The sequence below is a fragment of the Electrona antarctica genome, assembly GCF_951216825.1.
Source record: "Electrona antarctica genome assembly, chromosome: 2".
In the NCBI taxonomy this organism is placed as follows: domain Eukaryota; kingdom Metazoa; phylum Chordata; class Actinopteri; order Myctophiformes; family Myctophidae; genus Electrona; species Electrona antarctica.
Genome location: NC_136807.1, coordinates 10,064,298 through 10,092,109, shown reverse-complemented (window position 1 = coordinate 10,092,109; position 27,812 = coordinate 10,064,298). Strand labels below are relative to the sequence as shown.

The window sequence follows — 27,812 nt, the reverse complement described above, 5'->3', positions numbered from 1 at the left end:
TGGCAACTGTAAAAGGGCAACGTGTCATTGTTCCGAATGCTCATTAGTCCGACCCGTTACTGACCCTATCCGAAACCCTGACCGCACACGGAAGCCACGGGGCGAGTCTTAACAGGCCAGATAGTCGGACTACTGGAATATCGGACTATTGGGCAGTCAGTCCCCCCGTAAAGCATGATTTATACTTCGTTGTACGATGGGAGCATAAATCAGGCTTAAGACTAATGAAGTGCATTGGAGCATAAATCAGTAACGCAGTGCACTGGAGAGTACAATGGAATTGCTATGATTCCCAACAAAGTCACACAAATGTATCTGTGGTGATGGAGACAAAGTAGGCCCCATACAGAAAATAAATTAATTCATTATTAATTCAAGTGTGGTAATGTAAGAGTATTTTAGTGCTAATGTACTGTAGGATCTCAAATTTTGTAACATCTTTGAGATGGTACCTCACAGACTTCATTATAAACAAACACTGTGATCGGGCAAAATAGAACATAATTGATCTACATTCAAAGGCATGTATTCAATTGATCCAATCACAAACGGGATGAAGGGGAACCACAAGAATTTAGATTTAATTTCCTACTGATGTTTGAAAATCAGCGGGAATAATTGCTCTATTACATGTCCAAAATTTGCACGTTGATCATCAAGTCTTGTGGGTGAAAGGGATTTGATTACAATCAATATGAACTACTAAAAACCGTTGAATAGAAAAATGTCTAAGAGCATCAATTGCTATGCAATGTTCTTTTTTTACCTGTAACTGGACAACCAGATCACCAGGTATACCAGCCATTTGTAAATGATCAAAATGTCATCTTCATCCAACACGGGGGTTGTTCATTAAAAATGTCAATTTCGGTAGAAAAAAACACAACTTTTCTTCCTAAATATGCGGCCAAGTTCTCCAATGGCAGTAGAGGGAGGTGGCGATAGACAGCAAATGTTTAAATGTGCAGATGGAGGTCTGCTCCGTTGAATCCACACAGGGCAGGCAGTCTACGGCTCAGGGCTATTGCTCCGTTTGGCATCAATCCCCTCACTCAGGTAAGGTGGTCAACCCTCTCTGATTTTGGCAGCCAGTGCAGAGTTCTCCTGTCGAATGGCCTTGTAGTCATCCAGGATCTTCTCCAGGTTAGCCACAGTTTTATTACTATTCTCGGTCTCAATCTGTAGAAAGCATTCCATTTCATTAATTTAATTTCAGGTGAAGAAACGATATACAAATACAAAGCCAGATTTATACTTTGGTGCATAAATGCATAACAACAGTACAGGATAGACTGAGGAAAGGTAAGTGTACCTGCTCTTCTAGATCTCGGATCTCCCTCATGATCGTGCCTGTATCCTCAATTGTTTGGATCAGCTGAGTGCAATTCTATAAGGGGATGATTAATAGATAAGCAACAGACCTTTAGATGCAACCTTTGTCATATGTTATTATTAACCATATAATAGGATCGACGTAACATGCATGGCCTTACTTCGTGCAAGGCTGCCAGGTACTTGTATGATTTGCGGACGGATTCATCTTTCTTGGCATCCTATAAATCATGAAACACAACATTAATAGCAGGTTTACTGCAGACAATGAAAGCAATGACCAACTGTAACTGACTTAAAATTTAAAAAAAAAATGAGGTTGGATATACAATTCTTCAAAAACCTCCCTATTCTGGAGACAGACTGTAAAAGCACATGACACGTCTTTATATTCCTTGGTCTACTACCTTGAAGACCAGCTCATCGGTCACAGCAAAGGTCCTGTCCAATTTTCCCGTCAGGTTGTTGATTTCCTTCTGCAGTTGCTTGGTATCTGACAAGATCTACGTGCAAGGAAAGCAAAAGCAGTCTCAGATACCACACTTCATGATGTTCCACTAGGTTTTGGTTCCCACAATGGCAACAGCAATAAATAAGAAAGGTAAGGTCAACAGGTTTACATTACGTTAACGTCTGGAGATACAGTATATGTATATTTTAATAGTAAACACCACACTTTTCTGTCATTCTGTAATGTCAAAATACCTTTGTAATTTCCTCCTTTTGTTTCTTGATGTTGCCAACAATCTCAAGAATCCTTAGTGTGTACGCCGAGCGCGAGACGTCTTTAGGAAGATTCTCGATCTCTGTGATCTGATTGTTAAGAAACACACCACAATAGTGGGGGTTAAGCACACTTTAAGCATTCAGGCAAACACGTCAGATTGAATCTTACGCTTAATTTCTACTACATCACAATGTCAGTCTTTCTCTTGGGAACCAGAGCTGATATACAAGCTCACAACTTGAAGATCTGCTCTTGTCGGCAATGACACTGTAATACGACGGTGTCACCACTAGAACAGTGTTTAAGTCCCTTCTTTTGAATCTATTCAGTTAAGTACCAGTTGCTTGTACAATGCTTCCTTCTTCTTTGCTTCTTCAGCGGACTGACGGATTTTGTCATGAAGATCCTTGATTTCAGACAGCTTTCTGGACGATTCCATCTGGTGGATGAAGCAAGGTCATGGACAATCATTTTGTGTACTCAGTCACATGTGAACTCAGACTCATCGGTGCTGTCAATTCAATTCAAATGAAGTGCACAGTAAACTGAAACAAAATGCAAACAATTGTGTAATAACAGGAACAGTTTTATAAGACAATGTTTATTTATGTCTACTCAAGAAATTAGGAACGTGGATACTAATGCAGTTTGACTATGGACTGTATAAAGTGATTGAAACGACTTACATCCCGATTGCTGCACAGTTCCTTGAGTCTGCGGTGCTCATCTATAAGTGGAGCGCGGTGTTTCTCCCACTGCGATGCCAAGTTCACCACTCGCTTAGCACTTGCCTCTACAAGGCCCTGGTGGTGGACACAGAAACACACACACACATTACGTTGAACATTATTTTATCAAAATTGAAACTACTAGACCGGTGCCCGGCTGTAGCGCAGAGTCGGTAACGATGGGAGTTGGAGATCTGTGCAATACCGTTGTACCCGTGTCAGAGTACCCGTTCCACCCATCTGTCTGTCTGTCTGTCTGTCCCCTTTATGCCCATATATCGAGATTTCTGTATCTGTCTCTCTGTGTCCCTTTATTCCTATATATGGAGTTCCATGTCAGGCATGCCTAAATATGAAGTGTGTTGCCTAATCTCAATGTGACGTCATGGAACAGGTGAGGGGACTTAGGTCCACTGGCAGAGCCTCCTGACCAGAGCCTTTTGTGGTGGTTCTGGACAACCGTATATCTGACACCGGGCATTGCACTCCCTGTGGTGGTGTGTCACGTGTGTCCCATTTGAAGTCGGTGGGGCGAACGGTTCTCGAGTTACGTGGATTACAGATGTACACACACGTACAGAGACGTGGTGCATTTATTTTATAGATAGATAATTAAAAGATACCTCCCAAAACAAAGTTGATCCCTGCAGATTAGAGTGTTCCTACCTGAAGCTTTGCCAAGTTGTTCTCAGCGTCTGGCAGTAGGTCAATGGTCTGCTTCTTCACCTGCACACTCTCGTCCTTCTCCTCATTCCCCAGGTCTCTCTGCTTCAACTCATCAGATACCTGCACCCAGACATCAAAGCTGAATGGAGAGTAAAGTCACCCACTCTATCCCCTTTGCTCTCTCTCTGTAGCAGGGGGGAAGGGGTTAAGGAGCTGCACTCACTGCTGCAGAGAGAAAAGAATACTTCACCATACAACAGTGTTCTACCGAGAGAGAATCCATTCAATGGTGCTTCACAGAGAGAGAATACAATAGCGATCGGATCTTATTTTCACTGGCCCCACCTGGCAAGTGGCAAGTGCTTATCCCTGATGGTATTAAAAGTACATCCGGGCCACCGGGCCATTCATACAGTATTGTCGACCGCCTGGTACCCCCAGGTACCCCCAGGTTACTTGAGAACACCTGCCCTAGGGTTACATTTTGACCCCTGTTTGGCAGCGTGCTAACCGATCACACATGTGACAGCTGTGTAGTCCGTGGTCACCTGTGTGATGGTGACGGTCATCTGCTTCATGTCTCCAGTTAGCTGGCCGATGTGGAGCGATAGCTGCTGGAGCTGATCCTGCAGTGACGTCAGCTCCTCCTGCTGGCACGCCTGAACGTCTTCCTCTGACTGGTGCCCGCTGGACAGAGAACTGGCTGCAGCAGCCATCTGTTGGACTGCCTTCTCAGGCTCCTGCAGAGGAACAGTTACACAAACACAGCATTTTAAAACATCTTCCTTCATCGGTTGGGTACTTTAACTTAACTTTCAACCTGATGTCCTCATTTAGGTATATAAAAATAAATACGAAATTCACAAGTAACTGCCAATCTACAACCTCGCAACACATCGCGATGTGTTGCGAGTTTGGAAGTGCCAACTGGCTAAACAACTACGGTCCAGTGGTGGCACTGGCTCAGGAGGTAGAGCGGACGTCTTGGAATCGGTAGGTTCCCGGTTCGATCCCAAGCTCCTCCGGGGTTCGTGTCAAAGTGAGCAAGACACTTAACTCCTAGTCTCGCATAGCCAGACGACCAGATACATCTGGGGAAGTCTAAATTAATGTAATGGGCTTCGACACCAGAGAAAATAAGAGTACCAAACCTACGCTCACGGATTTGAAAACGAATCCTGATACTGTCCAACCAAAGTAAAGTCTGCGCTGGTTCTGTGATGCTGTATACATTTCTGTATACAGCAGTTTTAACCAATTCATTGAATTTAGACCATACCAGACGATCAGAGATCTGATCATCTGCCTAAGCGAGACTACTGAAATCCTAAGCTCTCCCGATGAGTCAGTGTGTGAATGTAAAACACACTGTAAAGCGCTATGGATAAAGGCACTACAGCACACACTTTTTGACTTGAGAGCTACTTTCAAAATGACCAGCTCGGCAAGATCTACCCACCAAATCAATTATTATACCATTGCTGAAAATAGTTTAAATATGTACCTGAGGGGGCTTCAGAATAGTAGAGTTCGTGTTACATTCTGTACAGTATAAGACAAATGCACTTGGAATGGGAAATAGAGGGGGAGAAATGTTTTTCTTTTTTTTTCTTTTTTTCTTCAATATATTTAAATGAAATACTCTTTAGGGGCATGTCATGTGATCTACCTGCACAGCCTTTGTGATCTACTGGTAGATCGCGATCTATACCTTTTGGGCACCCCTGCACTACAGTATCAATGCACCATTTGTGGTCACACACACAAAAATCACAACCAGTCAGCATCATCACCAAAACTACTGTACTAGCATAACATATGGCTCAGGTTGAAAAAACAACACCACAGCCTTCTCAAGTTTGATCTTAAAAATAATTTCATGAATCCGATTCCAGCATAACAGGTTTTGCCTTCTGCAGATATAAGTGTGTATATGAGAGGAGGACTATTCACCTGAGTGAAGTTAAACTTCTGAGAGTGTGTGAAGTGGGTTCCCTTGCTCAGGATGCCATCACTAGGGGCGGAGCCTCTAAAAGACTGTAGCAGTTCTGATAGGTCGGAGCTGGAGCGTGGGGCGCCGTCAGGCTGAGCCTGGGCCGCAGTGCGCAGCTGCTCCTCGATGCGCTTGTGCAGACGGGCGCGTTTCCTGGATCGGTACTCCTGTCGGACAAAATGCAGCAGATTAGCGACACTGTATAATAAATACGTAGGTTCAATGTTCGATTTTGATCAAATTAAAAACAATATAGGCGATCTATTATTTTCTCTATTTCTGGAATTACATTTTCTTTTAAAGAGGCATCATCAAGACACTGACAAGAACTAGAGTTTAATGGTGCCTCTGGTGTTGAATATAGACAGACTCTGACAATTGTGCTTTATTGATGCACTAGAGCAGGTGTTTTCAACCCTTTTCATTTCAAGGTCCATTATTTATTCGGAATTTGAGACGCCTTTTGACGACATTTAGCCTCTCAGACCCAAAACTAAAGAATATTTAGTTGTCGTTCGATAAGATTTTGTCTACAATTCCATGCTTTTGGCAAATGTTGATGAAAATAACAATATTCTTCTTCAATATCTCTCTCACACACACACACACACACACACACACACACACACACACACACACACACACACACACACACACACACACACACACACACACACACACACACACACACACACACACACACACACACACACACACACACACACACACACACACACACACACACACACACACACACACACTCTCTCTTGGACCCATGAGTTGCCAAAATCAAACCATGTAATGTTGAACACAGGGCTTAAAGCAAGAAAAAAAAAAACAAGACCTCAGGACGGAAATCCGTCCCTAGGACGGAGAACTTTAAGCCCTGTGAACAGCTCTGCAAACAAACCTATTATCTATTATTACATTCCATGGCAAAAGGGGCACATGCAAATGACCATTACCATTAGAGAACATAAATGTAATCATGTTATGCGAGTGTACCTCCGGCGTGAGGCGAGAGAGGAGGCCCTGACTGTTCCACTCGCTCTCCCACTCCTGAGAGGCACTCAGCTCAACGGCATGCTGCTCTAGCAGGGAGGCCGCCACAGAGGCATGGTGGGAAGGCTGGGCGGTAACAGGAGGAAGTAGGTTCCTACGGTAATCCTTTACCTCTGCAATCAAGACACACAAAAGCATTTAATTGTATGTATTTTCCCAATTACGCTAAACTGAGTGTGCTTTCTTTTATCACCCAAATTTAAATCATTACAAAGAGGAATCTGCTGGGGCAGTTGTACAGAGCCAGAAAACAGAAACTAAAAGCTGCAGATTTTTCATTTATCACTGTTAATAAACTAGCCTGGTCCAGCCCGTGTGATTTCTGGTCTAGTAGAGTGGCGAGAGTGCCGGTCGAAAACAGGCGGTGGATACTATTGGTTCACCAATCTGAGCACCCGCCCCCCTCCTCCCCAGTAGAAAACAGCGGAGAACACTGACGTCAGCAAATCTGGAGCGTTATTGGTTAGCAAAATACAAGGAAGTGTGCTTCCCTATGCCAGATTTTCCAATGCGTTTCCCCAGGCTTTCATTTTTGAGCCGAATGCGAACGAAAATAAAAGCCTGGGTATAGCAAAAGCTACTGTTAATCTAAATCAACTCATTCATTCTCCTTATTCAAACTGAAGGGGATCCTCCGCGACGTCACAAAAAAACACCCCAGAAGGGTTTAAAAACTCAATCACATAAGTTCTAAACAAACATCCATTCAGAAGGAGGCAAACCTTTTAAGTGCGTCTTCCCTGGATCTTCAGTGCTGTACGGTAAACTTAGGGGCTGAGCATGGAAGCTGTGAGGTGGCCCTGAGTTCTACAGGGGAAAGAAAAACATTATCAGTCTCAGTAGTCTTTTTGAGGTGGAGAAACAACCATCTATAACAGCTTCGGTGGAGAACTGACACATCTAGTCAACAATCACCAGCAGCACAATAAATACGTTTTGTAGGTTTGCCAGTGAAACTGGCACAGCTGCCGCTAACAGGCTAAGTCATTATACCTGGGCCCATTGACACTGTCATTTATTGCATTGTATTTTGCCATTGTATTGACCTGTGCAGTGCACCTATACAGTCTACTTGCACATTGCAGCAGAATACAAAAATAGACCCAAAAGAGCACATTCCAACATATCATAACTGGTAAGAACACTGTAACCCTCCTCTTTTTCCGTTTTCAATAATAGCTGAATATTGTAGACAAACCCACATGAGGAATGCCACATTCACATTCACCAACACTCGGGAGTCTCCAGTGCACCACCCTCATCAAACTAGAAGACATTATATTAAATGTTTAATGTGGCTTGACACAATGAAAATGCCATGTATGCTGCCATCTAGTGTAAAGAGGGTGAAATTACATGACACACTGGTCTCTCCAGACTATCATAAATGAGCCTGTGAGACAGAGGTGTCCACACACGTGTGGAGAGGAGACACGGATATAAACCAGGCTTAGAGGCAGATTAGGACTTAACATTTATCAGGTTACTTTATTCTAGTTTTACCTGTGTTTTACAGAGGAGGGGCAGTCTGCAGTTGGGTGGAAGCCAGGGCAGTGCCAGCTGGGCTTTGATCTGAGCTGCGATGGCTCGCTGGAGGACCACTGATTTACCTGGAGGACAGCAGAAGAAAAGAGCTGATGAAGTGGACAGTAGATGCTTTTCTAAAAACCATGCATTGCTGGAAGGTTCCCAGTTCAATCAACAGCTCCACCTGGCTTAGGTCACATTCACACCAGAATGCTTTACTGCGATTTAAACGAAACGTATTGTCGGAAAGTGCGCTTCGTTTGGCAGGTGTGAAGGCTCAATCGAAGTCTGAAGCATTCTACTTCGCCAAAAAAATGGGGGTTTCGCTTCGCTTCCAAGAGCACCTGACTTCGATTCACTGCACGGCAATTGCATCAAATAAAGGAAATTAAGCAAACAATGTGGCGGATGAATGATGAGGAAACAGTTGGAGACGGAGAAGGCAAATTTTACGCAACGCAAAGATGTCCCGTTACTGTGGATATACGTGGTCGAATGAGAAGACTGAAGACGAGTAGGCCTACTGTCCCTACATTAATCAATTGCTTAAGGAAACACATAAAACACTGCAGTGTAGCCTACAGAAGATTGTCTGTGCACAGCACGTTACCCTAATTTTACGTGACATCCTAACTATAAGTACTCAAGAGTATATTTTTAACATGCACCATATATTTCACTGAGTAGTTTATGAATTGAACACATTGATAAAGGTCCCTGCTACGTTTCCAATTGCTGCGGATGACAGCGCAGTGTGAAGGCAAAACGCAGCAAATTAAATGCCAAAAATGATGCAACTTCTCCGCCCATTCGCATCGAGTCTGACGAATTAGAGGTGTGAATGCACCTTAGTGTGTCCTTGTGCAAGATACTTAACACATTTTGTACCCAAAACGTCTGTGGACGTCCTGGGTATTACCGCACGTGCATAGCCCAAGACGTCTGTGGACGTCTTCCAAAAAGAAAAACAAAAATATATATATATATATATTTTTTAATTTTCTTTTTTATTAAAAAAAAATCTGAAAAATCTAAACACTTTTTTGAGTGGTGTAAACCACTCCTACAACTGGCTTTTGTGTGCAGAAAAAAATGAGCATGGTTGCTATGTTCAAAATAATTTCTGACGTAATTAAATCACACCCGGGTGAACTGGATGACCGTAGCAACCATGGTCATTTTCTCTGCACAGAAAAAGCCAGTTGTGAAATCACATCCGGGTGTGATTTCATTACGTCAGATCAGAGCTGATCAGGCTACATAATACCTTACCTTATTTCATTACGTTAGACATTACGTCAGACCACAGCTGATCATGCTATATAAAACCTTACACCACTCAGTTCACACGGGTGTGATTTTTTTTAACACGTGGTGCCAAAGTTTGTGTTTTCGCCATTGAGAATGCATTTGGCGTTTAAATTAAATAACTCAGAAACTATAAAACATTTCAAAGTAAAAAGTTCCAGCATGTGTCTCCACAGTCAGCTGAATTATAAAAAATTTGAATGGATTTTCTAGGTGAAAGTGATTTTGGGCAGTATTGCGTGGGCTCTCAATGTGTTAACCTGGGAGCCTCTCTGCCGTCAGTGGGTGAATGGGTGAATGTAATACAGCAAAGCTCTTTGAATAACTATAAATGCACCATTTTATACTTTCATTTCGATATTCAGTTCAGCTATTCAACATGAAAATCAGTAATGCCGTGTCCTGCATATGGGATCAGACTGTTGGTAGTTCCTGTCCCATGATCGGCTACAAGCATGCAACTATACTGCATCGTAGTTGATAATATGTGAAACATTGATTTTCCCGCGAATCTTAGAAGATAGTACAAACACTATCTTGTCAATGCAGTGTTGTTCTGTGAGATTTCTTAAGATCTCAATGAGCAGCATTGTCTCTTAATTACACACAGCGCTGCAGTACCAACACATACACAGAGGGAGAGAAGGAGCGACAGAGAGAGAAAGACATCATTAAGATGCAGTTTGTTTCTACCAACTCAAGAATGCGGAGAGAATTCCATTGGAACAACCTAATGAGATTTTTCATAACACCTAAAATTAAATCAAGACAATTGAAAACAGAACAGCCATGCTGGAGACAGTGTGGCTACAAGGAGGCCAAGGAGGCTGGCCACGCTCATATATTCTGGGCTTGTCCTAAAATTCAGAAATACTGGCAGGATATCCACTCCACCTTGGAGACCATTCTGTGTTTTAAGATAACTCAAGACTAGTTCCTTTTTATTGTTGGGAAATATCCCTGAAGAGTTTCTAATACATAATAATACATGATGACGCTGGTACCAACAGGACCCACCAACGAAAGAACATTGGATGGACATTACGGAGGAATTGTATGTCATGGAAAAACTAACATTCATACTTAGACTACAAGAGGATAAGTTCTATAAACCTATCGATAATGTATGAGGAATTGTTGTCATTGTCTATTTCTCAATAAAAATTAAGTGAAAGATTTGTTTTACATTATGTTGTCAGGCCATATTATTAGACTTATGTTGCGTTCACACAGGGCAGATTAAATGATGCAGTCTACCATTCATTGTCAATGGAAGCCAGCAACATGCCGTTGCAAAGACGCATGTATCTGCTCCAAATCAACTCACAACGCGTCATTCTTGCATTGTTTAATCTGCCAGGTGTGAACGCACCATAATGCTGTGTTCAGACAGGCAGATGCAAAGTCTACAGTCTACCATTCATTGTCAATGGAAGCCAGCAACATGACGTTGCAAAGACGCATGTATCTGCTCCAAATTGCATCGTTTAATCTGCCAGGTGTGAACGCACCATAATGCTGCGTTCAGACAGGCAGATGCAAAGTCTACCATTCATTGTCAATGGAAGCCAGCGGCGTGAAGCTACGAAGCAAATCCGAACGTTTGGAGCTGCTGCATTGTTACTGCGAGAGTGAGGTCTAGCCAACACCAACTCGGGATTCCTGGATCGCTGCCCTCCATAATTTCCTATCCCAACATCAGGTTCTTGAGTTCTGCAGTGTTGTCAGCCAAGCTGTCGCACCGCATCACATCTACATAGGTGGTACGCTTCTTTCCCCTCCTGGCTTTGCCCTGGGTTGGCTCCCACAGTCAATTTACTTGCCTCAAGTTCTGGGTGCCTGACGCAGTGCCCTGCCAGCCTCATCCTTCTCTCTCCGACTTTGTCCGTGACCCGTGGTAGGTCCCCATAGAGGTCCACATTTCTGATGTGGTCCGTCCATGTGACAACTAGTGCCATTCGTAGCATTCTTGTGTAGACTCCATCCAAAGATACAAATTGAAGTCGAACTGGGTTCAAAGCTACAAACCTAGATCTGTAGCTGCAATGACACAGCGAAGCGCAAAACCAATCAAATTGATCGTTTTAGCCTTGTTTTTTAGTGCTTCAACTCCACATTTGTGGTCGTAATGTCTAAATCTGGCATTAAAAAAGAATATATGAGGTTTTTTATCGAACATCTTAGTTACAATGAAATTGAGTTGACTTGTGTTTATTTTAAAGGGTAGTATAAAAATATTACACTCGAGGGTGTGCTTTACAGTGATTATTGGCACTTCGGTGACGCTTGCGGAGCCCGGCTTCCTCCAACACAAGTCTGCACGCTTGATGACGCCAACGACTGTGTGAGCAACACAAATATAAAGCGACAATTATGCGGTGTATCTTTGCAACTTTTGCATCTGCTCGTGTAAACGTACCATATGCCTCCTGAAAGAGATCTACGCTCTGCTCAGTGCGTAGACTACTGCACTATCGAACCCATAAGGCACCAGCAGGTTTTTGCATACTTGATTGACCTGAATTTACTGCCAGATGCCCTTGGCTGCACCAAGGGGAAAACCGTATGAATGAACAGGCGAATGACAAATGAATAGGATAACAGTGCTTCGCAACCTTTTACATTTTAACTTTTTCTCTGCTTTCTACGATTATAATCGTACCCCCTAGGCTAGGGTACGGCATTATGCCACCTACGTACATGTTCGTACCCCCCCGTATAATCCATATATGAAAGCGGCGACCGTCAATTTACCTTTTAGTATTGCTCCGGTTGCTATGGAGAGCCTCCGTCCTCACCAGCTATGTGATTTTTAAATCCAGCTCCATTATAACATGATTTTGTATCTTGTTATAATGACTTGTATCTCTAAAGCTGTTCATGGTGAGCTGTCGCACATCCCGACGATCGTAAATCATCTGTGACTTTGTCTCGCATGCTGCAGACATGTAACTGTTTCCAGGGGTTAAAGCAAGTAAAAAAAACGGCCTGGGCAATGGCTCAGTGGTCCAGGCACCTTGGCTGGTAATCCAGTCTGGCAGTGTGCCGCGGGTTCGACTCCCGATCCCGACGGCCTTTACTACATGTCTTCCCCCCATCTCTCTCCCCATTTCCTGTCAGCCTACTGTCTGTCCCTCCATAAAATATATAAAATAAAGGCGAAAGCCACCAAAAAAATGAATTAAAAAAAAGAAAAGCAAGTAAAAAAGGTGTTTTGCAGCAATGTCTAATTTAATGCAAGAGAACTGCACTTGTATTGTCAACTGCCTTCCCCGTTAACAAAATAATTCCATTCCAACCTATTCCTACCTGGTGCGTGGTGTAATCAACTTTCGATTTAGAACTCAAGTGACTTCCATTATTCCTGTAATTTCATTTTTTGGACGCTGCCATGATCGAGAAACTTCCAACTTCAGTGGTAAATTAAATTAAATCTGTGCTACTTTTAAGTCAGAATAGCAGGGGGACATCGAATCGAGCACAACAGACTTATAATTGCGCACAGTGTTGCTTGTAGAAAATAGCAGATATACAAGCTCACAGCGCGTGGAGCCACGAGTCACGACACCGGCACGCCAGTGTGGACGTGCCGGGTTACGTTCAGCAGCACGGCGTGCATTCTGAGCAGCTGATCGATGTAAATATTATTTGAGTGCGAATGGAAGCTTGGTAGTTTGGACTTTGGAGAGATCTCTTGACTAGTAGCAAGTATATGCTGCGTTTGAGTGACTTAATGTCATTCACACCGTGGCCATGGCTACATACACCCCTCTTATTAAATGTTTTTTGCAGATTCACACTGATCTCATAAATGGCCAATATGAAGTCCTCAAGACGGAAATCCGTCCCCAGGACAGAGAACTTTAAGCCCTGTGTTTCTGACGAGAGCTAAGGGGTATGAGCTCACGGCTAACGATCACTGTGGCCGAACGGAACGCGGAGCGGAGCGGTCTTGTTACCGGAAGGTCGCCAGTTCGAATCAGCGGTCCGACACGTTAAAATTACCACCGCTGAAGTGCCCTTGAACAAGGCATTGAACCACTACGATGAAATGTGTTCAATGAGCAGGGCCTGGCTGGAAACAAGTTCTTGAGCTTAGCCCAGATACCCTGGGTAAATATAGTAATCATTTCATTTCACTGTCCTCACAACAACAGCCCCCACCTCACCGATAACGCGGAAATGAAACAAGGATCGTAGAGTGAGAGCGGACGGGTGGCACAGGTTAGGTGTGCTTATGCTGCCACCTAGCGAGCAATAATGGAGTTAATGACCCCCAGTATGATATGCATTAGGCCACAGCCCCCCTTTGATACAATTTTTACTATCTCTGGGACCCCGTCCCAAATCTACACTGTAAAATCCTCACTGTTCATTTAACTCTAAGAGTGTATGGAACCAAATGCACCCATCTGTACATGCTAGCGTTACAGATGCGCAAGAAGGGTCCATCTGGACCCCTGGTGGTCCTGTGAAGTAAAAATTCACAGGACCAAACCCAAGCCCCCCCCCCCCCCCCCCCCCCCCCCCCCGTGTCGTAAAACCTTGTGTGTGAATGCTTGATGAGATATTATCTAGTTGTCAGTTAAAGACCAGGAAGCAAACAGGAAGTCTGTACCCATGTACAGCCAGCGAAACTGCTGTGTGGCACTGTGGGTGTCTATAGGGCCTATAGCTCCCCAGAAGGGGTGAAGTCGCAAGACGGGTAGCTAGATAAGGAACTAAACACATATCTCAACTATCAATGAACTGCCACCCTTTTGACCCATCCCTTGAACTTCTGTCCCATTCAACTTCCCCTTTTGTTCTTGAAGATTCTGCTGATACAAGCATCTGTGTACCACAGTAGGAGGGTATAAGAAGAGGCACAAATGTATTTGTGGCAGCGGTGGCCGAACGGATTGCGGAGCGGTCTTGATACCGGAAGGTCGCCAGTTCGAATAATCGGTCAGACACGTTAAAATTACCACCGCTGAAGTGCCCTTGAACAAGGCATTGAACCACTACGATGAAATGTTCTATGAGCAGGGCCTGGCTGGAAACAAGTTATTGAGCTTAGCCCAGATACCCTGGGTAAATATAGTAATCATTTCATTTCATTTCATTTCATGCTCAGACACATCAGCTAGGGCAGGGTTCCCCAATTAATTTTCCTCGAGGGCCATATTTTGACTAGGGTACCAGGCTGGGGGCCGAGTCCGCACGCGTGAGGTCTTGCCCTGAAAATTCATTTTCAGGGCAGGACCCCATTTGAAAAGGATGCCCAGTTTGACATGCACAGGCTACTGACCCCCATTTAATGCCATTTATATCTGGGACCCCCCCCCCAAAAAAAAGAAAAAGAAAATGTTTTTTTTGTTGTTTTTTTAATTCTTCCGCGGGCCGCAAGGGGGCGCTCCGCGGGCCGCAAATGGCCCGCGGGCCGCCTATTGGGGAACCCTGAGCTAGGGGAACCATGGTCGATCACTTTGACTTTGTCATTATCTGAACTCTGTACTTTGGTTTTGTACTCTGTCCACGGATCCTTCAAATAAACTTATACTTTCAACTCTATTCTTATTTCATTACTTGTCAGTTCTATATTCTTATTCCTTAGTGAATTTTCCACCACAGCTGTAGTACCTGCTGGTTGGTCCGAGGACTCGGCACTCTCTCTGGGCAGCTTCTCCACCAGGAACATCAAAAGGGAGCGGATCTCTGGCTCGTTGCTGTACAGGAAGGTCTGGTAGCCTATCTCTCCTTTGTAGCCAAGGTCCTATGGAGCATCAAACCATAGCATTACAATTCTGATCAGATTGCTGAGAGGGGCTGTTGCAAATGCCTTTACTAAAGAAATTAAAATTGATTGATTCACTTTTCACACGTAATTATAAATCTGCCAACACTGGCACAAGTATGTATGCAAGTATATATGGCAAGTTTAAAAGTAAAACCATTAATTAATGTACAATATAGCCAATGATGTGTTAATAGACAATAAGATGTATTGTATTGACCAGTAGATGAATGACCAGTAGATTAATATATTTCACTATTCGTCTGCTTTCTGTAGAAAAAGACATGTATAGCAGCAATAGCAGCATGTAAAGCACATGTGCTTTCCGCTTTTGGGACACATTGTCTGGTGGAATCTGTAATCTGTGCGGTTGCACCCGGCGGATTTTTTTTTTTTTTAAATAATACTTTAGTCAAAATTTGACTAATACTTACTGTACCACATTTTTTGCCAATTAGGCTAAAAGGATAACACAAAAAAGTCCTGGGGACTTTCCATTGTGGTCCTAAATGGATCTGATACGGGTGGAGAAAACTGTCAATCTGAGTGGGCCTGAATGGGCTCTGGGTGGGCCTGCGTTCATCCAGGGCAGGTCCACCCATAATTCCGCTCCTGGTCTGGTCTGCAATGCCACGTCAACTAAGAGGGCCTAACACCGGGGCTCCACCGGGTGCGTCTGCGTCGTGTCTCCGTCACCGTCAGGGAATGTTCCCTCTTTAATCAATGAAGGGTGGCTCCACTGCCCGCGTTGCGTTGCGTGACTGCATTAAAATTGCCCCGGTTCGTTTTTTGACGCACGCGACGGAGACGCAACGCGTCCGGTGGAGCCCCGGCATAACCCAACGGCTAAAACATCAGTTGACCTTTACCCCAGTAACACCAAAGTGGAATGTGTGTCAAATGCTTCAAATCACGACTCATGCAAAAAAGAAAGTCAGCAGTACACCATAAATCACTCTCTAGTTTGTCAGCCTTACAACTACAAACCAAACCACCCAGAATATTAAGAAGCTTTGTTAACAGACACATCTGTATGCAAGTCTGAAGCAATGAAAAAAAGAAAAGAACATTCACATTCAGCAATGGCTCAGGAGTGAGAGGCTGAGAGCGGTTCTCTGGTAGTCCGAAATCAGAGTACTCCAATTGCTTTATGTCACAGCAGGCAGCTTTAGTTTATTTTGTCTAAACTGAATGAAGTTTACATTTGTACTCAAATATCTGTGCTAGCAGGCACCTACTTGCACCTTCAGTTTAACACTAGTCCTATAAAGACTGACAAAGACATACTATATCCATTAATTAGTCTCATGGTTGTCACTTTGCAATTGAAAGTGATGGAGGCAAACTTGATCAAAAGTGATCCTTCCTGCCATTCCACATTCAGTTGCTGTGCCTTGTTAATAAAAAAAGACTACATGCTTCTTGACATTCTTTGATTAAGGATGCACTGGGTGGGTAGTACTTATTAACTTTGCCTTCAGTCATGTGATGTCTTGGTCCTCAAAGGACAGCCTAATATGATTTGCAACATACAGTAGGACAAAGACACAAATAGAAGCTGCTGTTGCTCAGTCATCATACATACATGTATGCAATATGTGTGGCACCTGCTTGAATGATCAGGTCACTCCGAGTCTTGAAATACTCTTTAGTTATTTCAAATTTAGGATTTGTAACAATATATTCTGTACAAAATTAACCCATTTAGGCCTGACCTCAAAATTTAAAAAAATCTTCTAAATCCTCTGAAATAAATATTTTCACGATTTTTCAAAAATAGCAGACCTACAAGCTCGTAGCGCGTAGATCTGCTATTTTTCAACAGCTAAATTAAATTATAACAATGTTTAAAACACCAAAAGGGGTTAAGGAGTATAAGGCTCTGATGTCAACCAAAGAGTGAAATCCTGTGTCCGAAACATACATTGTGTAACCGCGATCATCTACGCTTTAGTTATCGGCCGTGAATAAAGCTTGATTAAAATTGTAATCTGGGAAAAGAAGAGATAAAAGGATTTGAAAAAAAATGTAAACACGGATGGAGGTAAACTTTTTCACTTCCGTTTCATTTCTTGTTTTATTGATCGCCTAGCAACCGAGAGGCATTCATATGTTGCATATTAACTTAATCAATATAATATTATTAACTTAATCAATATAATAAACCCTTAATTGAAGAGATATCTAGTCAACGGCAGGCACAACTTTAGAAACCAGCTGAGCTGTGCACTGGAGACATGTGCATGAAATTATTTCAATAAACTAAAAACACGGGGAAATGTTGGAGAGAGAAACTGTTCATCCAACTCAATCAATTTTAACGTCATTGTCACATCACCGGTCCGGAGTAGTTTTCATGTACTGCACGCCGCACGGTAAGCAGTTAATAGACGAGCAAATTAATCCAAAACAGGCACAGCTGTCATTCTGAATTTCTGGTGTGTTGAACTCAGAACTTGGTCTTTTAGAAGTTACCGACTGCCTCGTCTCTATAACACAGATAATACATCTGCTATAAAAATATTAACAGCCTAAAATACACATTTCTAAACATGCTTATTATAAATCTAATAGTGATTCAGGATAGCAAAGTGGGGTCCGGGGACCTCTAGGGGTCCTTGAGGGTGTTCCAGGGGGTCCCCAGCTAAATGATAGTTTGGAATTAAATGGACTCTTATGGGTCTGTAACAGTTAAATAAATTAACAGTGATTTTACAATATAAATTGAGGGTCCCAGAGATAGAAATGGCATTAAATGCATTAGTCCGTAGACTAATGCATGTGAAACTGGGGGGTCCTTTAAATTAAACGGGTTGAGAATCTCTGCTAGAGCCTTAAAAATCTTCTCTTATCAGGGTCCATGACATATCTTTTCAAATGGGGGTCCGCGGGCTAATTAGTGTCAATTTGGGGGTCCTTGACATGAAAATGTTTGGGAACCACTGATGTGGTTTGTTTGACCGGCTCTAATTATTGAACATCTTACAGGAGTGAGATTCTAATCCTGGTGTGGAATGGTGTATACAACGCAAATACAGTAACTTGAAATCAATGAAATGTTTCCAAACACTGGAATTAGTAGTGTACTGTCACAGGAGCTGTGTGGGGACCACCTGCCCTTGGTCATGCTCAACAACAGTTCCAAGCTACAAATCCTGGGAGTGACAATCTCCCTCTCCTCTATCTTGAAATGTGGAGACAGACACAACCACTACTTTTCACAAGATGACACGACCAGAGAGAAACACTTTGGTCCAGCTAGAGGTGGTGGTATGGAGTAGTGTTGTGGGCCTGGCACAAACATTGTGTGGTTTGGAAATGTGTCAGCTGAGAACAGGAAACTGGGGGATGATGATGCGATATCCTACCCCTAGCAAAGACCTTTAAGGCTAGATTACAGGCAAAGGGCCTTGAAAAGGACCCCTTTTACCCGGCTATAAACCTTTTTAATTTCCATCACACGTGTGTACGAAGTGTTTTCCCAGCTGAAAACCCAAGGTGGGAGCTCTCCTATAACGCTTCCAAATGCCCAGGGTGAAAATATTTCAAATCTGCGGCCAGATAAAAACACCAGATGTCAATGTGCAGCACAGGATAGACGCTCGGCACCTCACTCATCACACTGCTGCCGTTTCCAGCATAGCTCAATACACAGCTCTCCCATTGAAAACAATTCAAAACAGACACTGCGCTCAGGAAAAAAAAACACCTTCATAGCAGCCTTTTACAAAGAAACTTAAGTCAAAAATAACTACGGTAGTTTTCAGATTTCCATAAATGACAAAGATTGGCACAATGACTGAATTGGGAGAAAAGGTAATTATGTTGAGAATGGAGTAATATTTGGTTTACTACTTTGGATAGGATTTTGAACCATGTGATGGAGACGCTATAGCCTGAAAGAACGCTCCCTAGAGGAGGCAGATTAAATCTAGCACTGGAAACCAAAGGCGGCTCCCTATTGGTTCACCAACCTATGTGCCCGCATAGGTTGTTTTATGTTCCTGAACCGATTATATGACAAAGGTTGCAATCGTTCACAAATATAAAGTTTCTTCACAAGCTGGTCCACCTATAAACGGCAGCTTCACAAGAACACTGTCAGTTTAAGAGATGTGCATATTTATTTTACAACAGGGAACTCAAAGTGAAAGTCATGAAGAGGTTGAAAAGCTCGATTAGAATGTTGCTGTTGGGATAGTTGCACACTATATGCACATTTGCATACATACATTTACATGTCTGTATGTGACGTGTGTGTGTGACGCACACGCACACACGCACACACGCACACACACACACACACACACACACACACACACACACACACACACACACACACACACACACACACACACACACACACACACCTCCTCTTAGATAAGAGATTTTATCTCTCTTACCTGACAGGCCTGTGCCAGGACCATGCCCACTCGGAAGCGGGCGGACATGCCGGGGGGCAGGGACGGGGATATCCCACTGCCCAGGGCTGGGTCGATGACTCGCACACATCTCACCACTGCCTCCACAATCAGCTCACTGGTAAACTGCTTGACGCTTTGAATGTCATCATTCACCTCCCTGAAGCAGATATAAACATGATCTGCGTCATGAAGTTTCTGTACTCTCAACCAAGTCCTATTTTCAAAAGCAGCATTAAGATGCGTTGCTGCAATTTTTGGCTTATTATTCTTGAATTGTTAAAATGACATGCCTGAAATAGGTACGCTTAAAGTATTAGTGCCCTGGTGACAATCAGGTTTTTTGATTGATTGAAATATTTATTAACAGTTTGCAGAATTACAGTACAAAACTCAATACAAAGACTGTTAACTGTGAGTGGACGACCCAATAAAGCATTACACTTGTTTACAAGAGGGTCCACCTTGTTCAATTCATCAAAAGTCTCTCGCTCTAAAAGGGACACTCATTCATCTCAAGCATCATCTGATGTACCCATGGTTCACATGACGCTCGTACTTGACAGTCATGTTTCAGGGCTACATCTGATGTGCTGGTTCATCATGGCTGTCAATTCACCTTACTACTATCCCAGAAAAGTCTTCTTTACACTGGTCAGTCAGTTGTCAACCTACCATGCCTAGAAAAGCCCATTGCATGACAAACAGTTGCTTAGCATTACTTACGTGCCGGTCTGTCTGAGGGAGTGAATCAAAATCTTGTCAACTTCCTCCATCACTGATGTAAGTGATGTTTGCCACGACTGGCAATTCTCACAAAACAGCCCCCGTCACGACGCAACAAAAACAGGCTTATGACGGTGTATCTAATGCTGACAGGGTTGCTAATAATTAGTTAATATTTACATCAGGGTTGTCCATTGGATTAGACTATGCTAACGCAGCTAACTATAGCTTGCCTGCTAGCCATGAAACCATACCAGTCAGCTTGCTGCTAACTCGGGTCCATTTCATGCCTTGAGTGCTTTTTTAGTCTCTCGTCCAGGCTACCAATAACCTTTCGTCGCACTGAACGTGTCTTTTCTAAGACCGTTAAACTGACGCTGACCAACGTTAGCTGCAACATTCGTACTACATTTCTGCATTTTGTTGAGAGAGTAGACAGGAAGTCATATGGGAGGAGTGCTGCCCCCAGTCAGCCGCCGCTGTGTTTCATAGGAGGTGGAGTTTTTGCCGCTAAAACCTCGGGGAAAAATCATAGGATCGAGAACGCCAATTCCCGGCATGCATTGCGCGAGGCAGTCGCATGACCGACAAGAGGTTTTGGCACGTGCATTTCTGAATTTGTGTGGTTACCACTGGTTGGTTGCATAGATATTGTCTATGGTTGGTTGTTCATAATTCATATCATATCCGGAATTATCCCTCCTCCCATCCACTTGCATGGAGTTGCAGCCATAGAGTTATGGGGTTGGTTGGTTATTATGGACTTCCAGTCCAAAAGTACAGCAGCAGTGACATGTATCAGACCTCCCACTACTTTTGGACACTGGACAGTAGGACATGGACTCCTTTTTGATTGATTGATTGATTGATTGATTGATTGATTGATTGATTGGTCGATTGATTGATTGATTGATTGATCGATTGATTGATTGAATATGTTATTAACAGTTTGACAATAGTACAGAGGTATGATTTTACAACGATTGATAAAGGTAAGGATAACACAAAAATCCCTAGGGGCTTGTTTCCAGTGTCCTGTGTATTCAACTCATCAAAACATTTAAAGACAAATATACAATACAATAACATTCACACTTGTACCACACCTACCTACTGTACATGTTTGTGCACAATTTGGCTAATTCTATATTCAAATTAAAATGTCCCAATGGACGGCGGCACAAACACAGTAGTCTATACAGGGTCTGGAATGAGAATATTCACACCAGGGACCATAGGGTCCCTCAGGGCCACAGACACAATGTTGCTTCAATATGTACCAAACTTAGCACAAACAAACATGTTTCAGGTGTATGTCTACCATCCATGACATGATGACAATATAGTCACGCCAAGGGCCACAGGCGCACCGTTATTCCAATCCCCATCAGACAGATACTATTCAGGGGTCTGCCATGACAATAGTCACACCAGGGGCTAGATTAGGGGCCCCAGGATGCCACAGGCACACAAGAGAATGGTCACAGTATTTTTTTAAAACAACTACATTTCACACATAGGGGGTGCTACAGCAGTGTTTGACGCTTCAAATGACTGTTCAAACAACACTGCAAGGACGTTTTTGGTGTAATCCTTTTGGACAAAGTGTTTGACTTGTACTATTTTGCATTTTGGTCTAATAAAATAATGATCAAATTGCTTTGATCAGCGCAATATAGGAAAGTACACACCGTACATTAATTCACCAAATTGTATTGTGGTGTAGCTAATTCAGTTATCTACATCTACAACACAATACAATTTGGTGAATTAAAATTTGTGGCAAGATTTTTGTATACAGCCCTACATGCTGCCAGTAGGCCAAAGTAGTCTAACTTTGCATTTGTATTTATTTCAGTCAGATAACTCACGGATAGATTGAACAAATATGTATTATAGAATGAGAATACAAGTGTGCATATAATATTTTATCTTGGCATTCGGCTCTGCTACATTTTTCTCCGTGCTCGGCACAATTTTACAACCATCATTAACCATTAAAAGCAATATAACAACGCCCAACACAGGGAACAGGAAGAGCCCACCGGTGGTGCTGGGGTGGCGGTGGGAGCAAACATGACAACACCAGGAACGCATATGCAGAGGAAAGAACGCAGGAAGAATCCAGCCTTAGGTGAGCTTAAATACCCTGGCCATTTGGTCAGCTGATTGCCACGTCAGAGAATTACATATGGGTCTTGCATAACACTGAATGAACCCCTCTAGTATATCTGACTGAACTAACTCTGCAAGCTATGTATCATTATCATTATCATTATAATTCTCAATATGAATTTTATAATGGAGGTCAATGTAGACATGGTAGACAGTTCAAGTGTGCAGACAATCTCAGTTATCTTGACATATTGTTGTCTCCGCCAGGCCGAAGATGTTTTGGCCTTGCCCCTGTCCGTCTGTCTGTCCTTCTGTTTGTCTGTCGAGAACGGCACGCCAGCAGCCCAGCACAGATCGACGAGAAACTGTGAGTGTACACACAATTCAATTCAAAAGATCTTTATTGGCATGAGATGTGCATGCAAAATGTCACATAAATCGCACACTGCGTTCATGATAACATTTGAGGCATTTTGTTCAAAATGGACCAATGCTTCAAACTTTGGAAGCCAATGTTAGCCAATCCTCCAATATCAGACAGATCTGTCAGTGTGTGTGGAAATCCAACCTCCCCTGACACATCAAGATCAGTTTCTTCTCTGCTACCGTGGAGTCCGTCCTCCTCTATGGCTGTGAATGCTGGACACTAACACAAGCCCTACAGAAATCCCTGGACGGGTGCTACACCAGAATGTTACGTGTGGTACTGTGGTACTTAACATCAACAGGGACGAGCACATCACCAACAAGCGTCGGGCATTACCAAGTGTAACAGAGAAGATAGCAGTAAGGAGGATGAGACTAGCTGGCCACTGCCACCGACACCAAGAACTCCCGGCCAAAAAGCTTGTACTGTGTGGGAACCAACACACGGGCATCGATCGAGAGGACGTCCCACACCTACCTACGTGGACGTACTAAAGAAAGATGCTGGTGCAGAAAGCACAAATGAGCTGGCCAGATGTATGGAGAACCGAGATGACTGGAGACACCGAAGGAGGGCTCGTCTGAGGACGACGTAGAGAGACATGACTATATAGAGATACTGTGTACCGATTTGTGCGATTTTTGGACAGAAGAGCTGTTACAGTTGAGTAGCTGGTAACATGGATGGACGGACAGTCGGTGAACATTTTTCGTCATAGTATTAGTCAACGAAATCAACACTGATACCTGGGGATACCGAGGCTTTCCAAAGCCAGCTTGTAATCCCAGCATCTGATCCTTCGTCTGCCCTATGCGTCTCCCCCAAGCGGCATGTGGCCCGAGGTACAATTTACAATTTAGGCATTTATCAGATGATCTTGATCCAGAGTGACTTGCACCAGTAAGCAAGAATAACATAAGGTTATGCATAAAGTGCATAGAAATAGTCAACTAGGATCATTTGTAAACTAAGAACCTAACATCCGTCTAACAGTAGACTATCTGTACAATGAAACTATAAGTAAACACTATCTGCTATGTCTACATATAATATGCTATCTAAATTTCATATTTTAAATGGTAAATGGTAAATGGTGCATTTATATAGCGCCTTTATCCAAGGCGCTTTACATAGATGTGCATTACATTCATCCATTCATACACCGATTGCGGCGGAAGCCATGCAAGGTACCAACCAGCACATCGGGAGCAATTTGGGGTTCAGTGTCTTGCCCAAGGACACTTCGACATGTAGACAGGAGGAGCCGGGATTCGAACCGCCGACCCATGGATCATTGGACGACCTGCTCTACCTCCTGAGCCACAGTCGCCCATATTTTAGCCTTTGCATGCACCTCAGCTTTCCTTTCGTCACAACAGTGTGGAAGAGTGACCGTTGCGTCTCTCCTGCCTACTGCTCCAATTCTCCAGCTGATCTCCCGCTCTGTCCTGCCCTCGCTCATGTACAAGACCCAGAGATACTTGAACTCGTGGGCAATCAACCGGTTTCCTGCTGAGAACCATGGCCACAGATTTGGAGATGCTGATCCTCATCTCATCCCGGCCATTCACACTGATCCAGTGAGAGCTGGAGGTCACAAACCGATGATGATTGATTTATACACATACAGTACACACAGTTCCAGAGGAATTCTGTACAATCCATACATGTACAATGTAAGTGAGACTGCACAGACACATATTTGGTAAATCGCAATTTATCACCTTGCTTACAGTGGCCTATCGCAATATCACAACATAGTGGATCGTGATATATGATTTGATATGATATGATATAGTACTTTATTGTCAGTTCACACTGAAATTTGTCTTGCGACCCAGCAGCTAAGTATGCAGAACACATATACACACATTTGACATAACACAAAGAACAAGACATAATGTGTAGCCAATGCACAAGCTATGGTGCCTTCACTGCCTTGCCTCGTTTACTCTTTACATGTACATGTTATGTGATTATGAATCCCACCAACGTTCTGGGATAGACCGACCCGCCTTACCATGTGTCTGATTGGCTCCCGGGCAGACATAGCTTTACTGAGGTTAGGTTTAGGGGTTTAGGCATAGCTGCAAAAACGAGAACTGTCAATCACAGCGACTTCTGGGTTGTTCGCAGTCTTGCAGAGTAAGCACATCTGCATTAAGGTTGCCAGTTCATTCATGATAACCTCTTCACTTCGCTTGCACACCTCCTTTAACTTTAGGGTAGGGTAAGTGATTTTCTTTGGTTAAAATAAGTGTTAAAAGCTCTATATTATATGACATTCGATGCTAGAGTGTTTGTTCAGTAAAGGGAGTCTCCATGTCTCTCCAGCTTTTTCTTAAACAGAAAATGCATTTTCAGTCCAATCAGGATAGAGAACGCAGTCAGGATACAGATTAAACAAGTGCAATTGTAAGTGAAATGAGCAGACACAAATTGGAACCGGAACACTATAAAAAAAAAAAAAAGCTGATAAATAGCTACTCTCTCCTGATTAACAGAAATGTTGTCAACTACCTGAACATGTATTTTCTGTTTATCAAGGGAGAACTCTGTTTGAACAAACACTCTAATTCTATAGAGGGTATGCTCATGCAAGCCATGCATAAATTGAATGGCAGATCGAGTGGCAAAGTGAGTGACAAAGTGAGTTTAATGTTGATTAAAGTAATTTAATGCAATCAAATATGACTTTTATGTTTGGATGTATGGGTTGTCAAGGCCAGAAAGTAGTTTTTTGCCACTTAGTAGGCATTTCCGCATAACTTCCTGGTATGATGATGATGTCACGCGCATACCCTCTATAGCAATGATTACTATCAGAATATAGTGATTTAAGCTTTTAACCAAAAAATATCACTTACCCTATACCTGAATCAACGAGCAAAATGATGAAGGGACTTCATGACTCTGAGGTTAACCAAGGTCAGACCAAAAGTACAGTACAGATTGGTTAAGTATTGCCCTGTAAACCTGAATTTAGCTTGCGAGGAAAGAATGTTGGGAAGCAAGGAAGAGAATCCTTTCACTCTGTTTCAAATTTAGCCATGTCTAGCAACCAGGCCTATATAGCATCTAGCGTGGCTAAACAGCTATATTTAAGCCGTAGATGCCAGAGCCCTCATTAGCTGACCTGCATACTGATATTTATAATCCTCCTCACTGCACATTAGCAGAATTTAATCCAAGGTCACAAAATGCATCAATAATAATAATGCATTAATAATTCTTGTCTGCAGATCCACTGAATCCTGGCAGTATGCTGACAATTTGATATGATATCTAAATGAAGAAAACAAACACACTGAATGTAATATAGGCCTCTGTCTAGTCTGGTCCCTGAGTTAATTTGAAGAAACACGTGAGTCAATCAGACGTGGTTGGTCTTGGTTGGGCTAAAGGCAAAGAAACTTGTGGTTATCACTTACAACTTTATCTTCTTTTTTTTTAAATAATATTTATTTTATTTGGAAAAAGCAGTACAATAACAGCATTTCTATGTATACATAGGACACAAGTGCAGTTCCCAGGATTTTTTTTCACCCCTCTTCCCTCCCTCCCCCCTCCAAGTGACTCCATCTCCAGTGTCTCTGTAACATCCTTGCTTTCTTCAGGACTACATATGGCATCAAGTCAACACTTAACAGGGGCAAAGGGCAATATCGCTTCAGAGTGTACATTTCAGAAGGAGAAAAAGAAGAAAGAGTGGGCAGACAAAAGAAAAAGACAAAGACAAAAAAACAACAACAACCAAGAAACGAAAGTATTTACAATATTGCTGAGGGGAACAAAAACAAAACAGCTTTGGACTTCGACCATGAGAAGAGGAAGGGTGTACAACTTTATCTTCTATATAAAATTAGATGATTACACCATCCACCTCTAATGACAACGGGAGGCACTGCTGTAGGTCATACAACTCAATGCACTGTCCCTATGCTGTAACTCCAACCTCCAACATATCAAGCTCAGCTTCTTTGTTGCAACTTTAGAATGCATTCTCCTATATAGCTGTGAATGCTGGACCCTAAAGTCTGCCCTGCATCAGTCCCTGCATGTGGATGGTGGTGCTGCACCAGAATTCTATGTGCAGTACTAAACATCAACCAGAACTAGCATTTTTAACAACAATCTGGGCGGTTACCAAGGGTCGGTGAGAAGATAGCATAATCTGAGGCTGGCAGTCACTGCCATATAGACAGCAGCATCACAGCCCGCAAACTGGTGCTGTGGGAGCCAACACAGGGTATCGCTCATGAGGACATCCCACACTAATGTATGTGGACGTACAATACAAAAAATACATATACAGAAAATGCGGGGGCGGTTGACAACCTAGATCAGGGGTTCTCAACCCGTGGGTCGCGACCCCTCGGGGGGTCGCCAAATTATTTTGGGGGGTCCCCAAATTATTAAAAAAAATAACATTTTTTATTTTTTTTGTAACTGAATGGCTAAGTGGAAATGAAGAGTTTACATATAGTACACATAGTACATGCATACACCTTCCCTAATGATTATATCTGGTTTCAGTATTTATTTATGGTGTATTGTCTCTATTATTAAGGTTATTGTAGCAGTCAATTTATATTGGGGGTCGGGAGGGGGCGGGGCGGGGGTCCCGAGACATTGCCAAAGCATTTCCGGGGGTCCCCGGCCAAAAACGTTGAGAACCCCTAACCTAGTGACCATGGCACTACCCACCAGGACAGGGTACTGTGTATATCCTAAAGTCTGAATGACGTGTTATCTTTTTATTTTGAATGTATTCGGTAAATTGTTGTGAACTCAGTGCAATGTTTCTCAAATATTAGGCGCTTTGTGCAAACAGGCTTTGGCCAAGGTGCAAGGTTATTACATCATATTACATATATTTTCATTCATCGCCTTTCATTGTCATAGAACCAAATGCTAAAATCTAATCGAATTTCTCATGCTATCACATTCTATGTAGGTTATGTGTGTGTATATGCACTGTACACATTGTACATACATATATAT

At 42.9% G+C, this 27,812-nt stretch overlaps 1 protein-coding gene across 1 annotated transcript; it reads right to left on the bottom strand.

The window, feature by feature from the left end:
- Positions 1-754: 754 nt before the first annotated feature.
- On the bottom strand, positions 755-20,743 carry ccdc22 (CCC complex scaffolding subunit CCDC22). The gene is made up of 16 exons (XM_079528075.1): positions 20,267-20,743; positions 19,523-19,700; positions 14,966-15,098; positions 8,012-8,118; positions 7,231-7,315; positions 6,452-6,621; positions 5,407-5,613; positions 4,002-4,193; positions 3,454-3,573; positions 2,746-2,862; positions 2,397-2,498; positions 2,038-2,145; positions 1,740-1,835; positions 1,494-1,553; positions 1,313-1,387; positions 755-1,179 (listed from the first exon to the last, which is right to left on the bottom strand). Exons 1-16 carry the CDS (start codon positions 20,314-20,316, stop codon positions 1,066-1,068), a joined length of 1,914 nt encoding a protein of 637 aa, XP_079384201.1. The 5' UTR covers positions 20,317-20,743; the 3' UTR covers positions 755-1,065.
- Positions 20,744-27,812: the final 7,069 nt, after the last annotated feature.

Excerpts from the sequence above, each read along its gene's own strand:
- ccdc22 (XM_079528075.1), bottom strand. The coding sequence starts at position 20,316 with ATGGAGGAAGTTGACAAGATTTTGATTCACTCCCTCAGACAGACCGGC. Across the intron at positions 15,099-19,522 it reads TCCTGGCACAGGCCTGTCAG|GACCTTGGCTACAAAGGAGA; the intron begins GTAAGAGAGATA and ends GATGCTCCATAG. Across the intron at positions 2,146-2,396 it reads AAGCATTGTACAAGCAACTG|ATCACAGAGATCGAGAATCT; the intron begins GTACTTAACTGA and ends CTTAACAATCAG.